The sequence below is a fragment of the Carlito syrichta genome, unplaced genomic scaffold (assembly GCF_000164805.1).
Source record: "Carlito syrichta isolate Samal-C Ts95f unplaced genomic scaffold, Tarsius_syrichta-2.0.1 Scaffold153745, whole genome shotgun sequence".
NCBI lineage: Eukaryota > Metazoa > Chordata > Mammalia > Primates > Tarsiidae > Carlito > Carlito syrichta.
This window is the reverse complement of record NW_007097841.1, coordinates 4,676-9,185: the sequence shown is the minus strand read 5'-3', so window position 1 is coordinate 9,185 and position 4,510 is coordinate 4,676. Positions and strand designations below refer to the sequence as shown.

The window sequence follows — 4,510 nt, the reverse complement described above, 5'->3', positions numbered from 1 at the left end:
CGGCCCGCCCTGGCTCGTGAACAGGCGGCATGGCCCCGTGGGGTGGACTTGGCCTCGCGTCCCCAACACGTGGCCACGGCCAGGGGTGCTGGCCAGCACAGCCGGCAGGGTCCTCCCGGGGCCGCAGGACCTCGTGGGAAGGACGCCTTGCAGGCCCACGGCCTCGGCTATGGAATGCCCCTCCAGCTGCACAAACCCCAGTGGGGGGTGGGCACAGGTGAGGGGAGGCTCGGGACCCCATGGTTCCACTGGCTGGGCACACGCGGTCAGCCTCCAGAGAGGCCCGGCCTCTCTACCAGGGGCAGAGAGTGGACAGGCGCCAGCCACCCAGGCCCAGAGTCCAGCGAGACTGCGAGGGAGTGGCTGGGCCACACGCTGATACTGGGCATCCCTCCCTCCCTCCAGGTCCACTGCGGTCTCAGGACAGCCGTGGAGTCGCCCAGGCCGCTGGGACACCAGCCACCTGCTACCCTCCCTGCCTGCCCCTCAGACAGATAATATCTGAAAACAACAGCAAACAGAAAACGAGATGCTTCTGCCCTCAGTAAATCCTGTTCTGAGAAAAACAACGTGTTGTTTCATGGTGTGTTTTTTTAAAGCCACAAATCTAGAAAACAACTTTGGGGACTTTTCCTTTTCTTTGTTTTCCTTTTTCTTGCTTTTTTTAAACAATATGTATTTATAGAAAGAACCTCACAAAGGCGACTATGTACAGAGACAATCTCAGAGGCTGCTCGGAGCGCTGCAGTAGCACCTTTTCGAGAAGAGGACAGCTTGCGTGGTGGGTCTGAGCGTCACGGCCCCGAGCCCGCCTGGCCCTGCTCCCTGAGTCCGGGGCGCGTCCGGCGTCCCGCCAGCTCCTGTCGCCCTCGAGGGTGCCGCGGGCGGGGGGCCAGGACAGGAGTCCGCAGCGACAGCCGCATCGCAGCCTGCCGGTCCTAGAAGGGGCCCCCGGGCCGGGCCTGTGCCTGCAGGAGACTCTCCACGAAGGCCAGGTAGTCCGGGCTCCGCCCCGCGTCCTCAGCAGCCAGCGGGGTGCCCACGCGCGGGCGCTTGGCAGCCTTGGCCTCCTCCCCTGGGAAGGCGGGCTCCTGTGGCGCCCCCGTGCTCAGCGACTGTGGAGGGCGGAGGGCAGGGGTCAGCGCAACGAGGGACCGGCCAGTCACCTCCGGGACAAGCCAGACGCGCGCCGCCCATCACCCCCTGGCCCCAACCTGTGCGTGGCGGTGTCTGCAGCTCCCCAACCCTTCCCGGGCCCTGGCCCGGGTGCGTCTGTGGGGCTCACCACTGCTCACAACCACGTCCGCTAAAAGGGAGGATGGCCCTGGAGCTTTGGGATGCCCCCTGCCCTGGTCGTCTGGGTGGTGACGGCCTGGCTTGGAGGGCCCTGCTTCTAAGTCAGCAGCTGGGAGCCGGGGCTCCGCTTGCTCGGTGTGTGGAGGCCAGGCCCTGGGGGCGCAGGGGGCTGCTGCTTGCGGGCTCTCACGACAGTCCCCTCCTCCTGTCCCTGGTGACCCCCACGTTAGGCCAAGGAAGGTGCTGGTGGAGGCGAACGGGTGAATGGCACCCGGGGTGACCCCCAGCGGGATGGCCGGGGCGCCACGCAGGCGGCAGAGGCCGAGGAGGTGGCCGACGCCGGCTGAAGGTACGGCCCCTCTGAGAAGCGGCCCAGGGCCCTGGCACGGCGGTGCGGCCCGGGGACACTCACCAGCCGTGACCGGACCCGTTTGGGGAGCTCCTCCTCCAGGGTGAAGATGTCCCCACGCTTCACAGTCAGCTGGGATCCGTCCTCGAACTCCACCTGCCAAGGGAGCACAGGGCTCAGGGTTGTGGCTGCCGCCTGGGCCCTGCCCGGTAGAGGGCCCAGTGGCACATGGCACGAGCTGGCGCCAGGCTAGAGCTCAGCTCACAGCCACCCAGCAGCTTCTGGGGGGAGACAGAGGCCCCACATGTCACCTGCCCAAGCTCAAGCTGGGGTGATCGACGCGTCTGTCTCTGTGAAGACAGCCCGGGCCGGGAGCAGAGACCGTGGGGCGGGCACAAAGAACACGGAGGAAGTGGCGCCCAGCCGGGCTCTCTGGCCCTTGTGGCGGAGTGGGAAGCCCAGGGGCTGAAGGCTCTGGTGGCAGGGAACTCGCTCTTCACATTCCAAAGCTCAAAATGAGCGAGGCGTGAAGACGTCTGCAGTCCAAGCTGCACAGAGGCTGAGGTGGGAGGATGGCCTGAGCCCAGGAGGCCGAGGCTGGGGGAGCTGTGATGCAACCACTGCACTACAGCCTGGGACACAGAGCGAGACCCTCACTCAAACAAAACAAAAAACCAAAAGCCCCTCAAACACTTAGGGCGTCAGTGTGGGTGTGTGTCACCCAGAAACCTGGGTGCACGGAGTTCACGGGAGCCAGGCAGTGAGGTGCTGGGGGAGGGACTGGTTGGCTGCAGCTCCCCATCCCAGAAGCGCAGACCCTGCCTCAGGCGGCCCCTAGGCCATGCTTGCTGTCGCCGAGACCCTCGGTGAGGACAGAGACAAGGGTGGGACGCCTGTCGTCCGGCCCGGTCAGGAGCCTAGCTGGCGAGTCCTGGCACGGAGGCCGAGGCGGCTGGTGGTCCTCTCGGCCACGTCCTGGGTGGGGAGCCGCAGGCACCCACGTGTCCCTCCGCCTGGTCTGGGAAGTGGAGCCCCCAGGGTCGACCCCTCCCAGGCCTTGGGAGAATCGGGGCGAGGGTCCCACATCAGGCACTCAGCCATCCCGTCCCTGCGGCTAGGTCTCAGCTCCACAGGGCAGCGGATCCATGGGGCCTAGAAGCCGCCCGCCACGTCCCACCCGCTTCTAGTGGGCACTCATGCCGCGGCTGAGTCACACAGAAACCAGGCGCCCTGGGAGGCCAGTGAGTTCCAGAAGCTCAGGAGCTGGCTCAGGTTTCTGGGCCAATGGAGCTGGGGGGTGCGCCCCAGATTCATAGAGGAAGCGCGAGGCTCACCCACTCGGGTGGCCATGTGGCTCTGGGGAGGATTCTGTGCTCAGGCAGCAGGAAGCGGGGGCCGCTGGGCTTCCCCCAAGGATCCACCTGGCCCCATGGCAGGCGTGACGCTAGCAGCTGCCCACTAGCTTTCTGGGGAAACTAGATTCACTTGCAGTGGGAGACGTCACAGGTGCCAGACCCGGGGCCAGTCCCTCGCAGTGACACCTCACGCGGTAGCTCCTCACACACCTTCGGGGCACCTTGGGGTCACATCTGAGGGAAGGTGCTTTGGGCACGCTGATGGTCAGGTGGCATTCGGAGCTCTGTCCAGGGTGTGCTGGGCGGCACCAGGGACCACGGGCCAGGAGCCCCTGCTGTCAGCGGGCCCCAGTCACAGCGCTTAGTTGGGTGGTGTGTGCCGGCAACTCTGAGGCCATTGCCTCCCTGGCTATCGATGCAGAGGGTGGCCCCAACCTGCGACCCAGCACGTAGTTCCACCAAGGTGCCCCACACCTGGCTAATTTTCTCATTTTTTCCCCCACCCCTCCCATCTTCGGATTTTTTGCAGCGATGAGGCCTTGCTATGTTGCCCAGGCTGGTCTTGAACTCTTGGCCTTAAGTGATCCTCCTGTCTTGGTCTCCTAAAGTGCTGGGATGGTAGGAACGAGCCACCATGCCCAGTTCATTTGTTTTGGTTTTTGGGACAGGGTCTCACCCTGTCACCCAGACCACAGCTCACTGGTGCCTCCAACTCCTGGGCTCAAGGGAACCTCTCATCTCAGCCTCTCAAGGGGCTGGGACTACAGAGCCAGCTGCAGGGGTCACCACTTTCTCCTGATCTGACACCCCGAAGGGCTGAACTCAAACGTCTGCTGAGGACTTGGGGTGTGAGGCAGGGGACAGAGCCCTGCTCACTCCCTGCCAGGGATTCTCAGAGCTGTCCTGAACCTCATCCCAGCCCTCGAGGGGCCATAAGAGGGACAGGGGCGACAGAAGAATCGCTGGTGCTCACAGGTGTCATGCAGAAAACAGGCCAGGAAGCCTCAGAGACCTGGTGGCCAGCCTCAGGTGCAGGGTGCCAGGACTTTCCTTCTAAAATCCCGCCCTCTAAATAATTCCTCTTCCACAGTCAAGCAAAGACACTCACAGCCAGGTGGATTAAAAATCCCAGGGGCCCTGAACTGTGCGCTTAAACATGACAAAGGCAGTATACGTTGCGGGAGCCCACCACGCCATGACCCGGGGCGCCTCTAGGAGGCTCACGCGGACAGGCAGGGTCCTCCAAGTCCTGAGCCTCCTGCATAGGTCGCGGTCCCGCTCACCTGGTAGATGTGGCTGGTCATGGAGGAAATGAACTTGGCCTTGTAGAGGTTGCCGTCTGTCCACCGCAGCTCCACCAACTCGCCCTCGGGAGGGGGACCCAGCCGCACGCAGTCCCTGCTCTGGGGGCAGGACAGGCGGAGTGAGGCCCACCCACCCGGGGACCCCTGCCCCACCCAGCCTGGGGCTCTGAGCCGGCCAGCGAGTCCCTGCTGGGAGCCCCTGGGGG

At 64.5% G+C, this 4,510-nt stretch overlaps 1 protein-coding gene across 1 annotated transcript in view; it reads right to left on the bottom strand.

Moving 5' to 3' along the window:
- Positions 1 to 546: 546 nt before the first annotated feature.
- Positions 547 to 4,510, bottom strand: part of LOC103252203 (lysine-specific demethylase 4B-like) — a gene marked incomplete at its 5' end in the record, with an annotated part of 7,800 nt that continues 3,836 nt past the window's right edge. The window contains 3 exons of the mRNA XM_021708985.1: positions 547 to 1,115; positions 1,709 to 1,801; positions 4,284 to 4,403. Of these exons, the coding sequence (XP_021564660.1) occupies positions 939 to 1,115; positions 1,709 to 1,801; positions 4,284 to 4,403 (390 nt within the window). The remainder of the gene's footprint in view (positions 1,116 to 1,708; positions 1,802 to 4,283; positions 4,404 to 4,510) is intronic.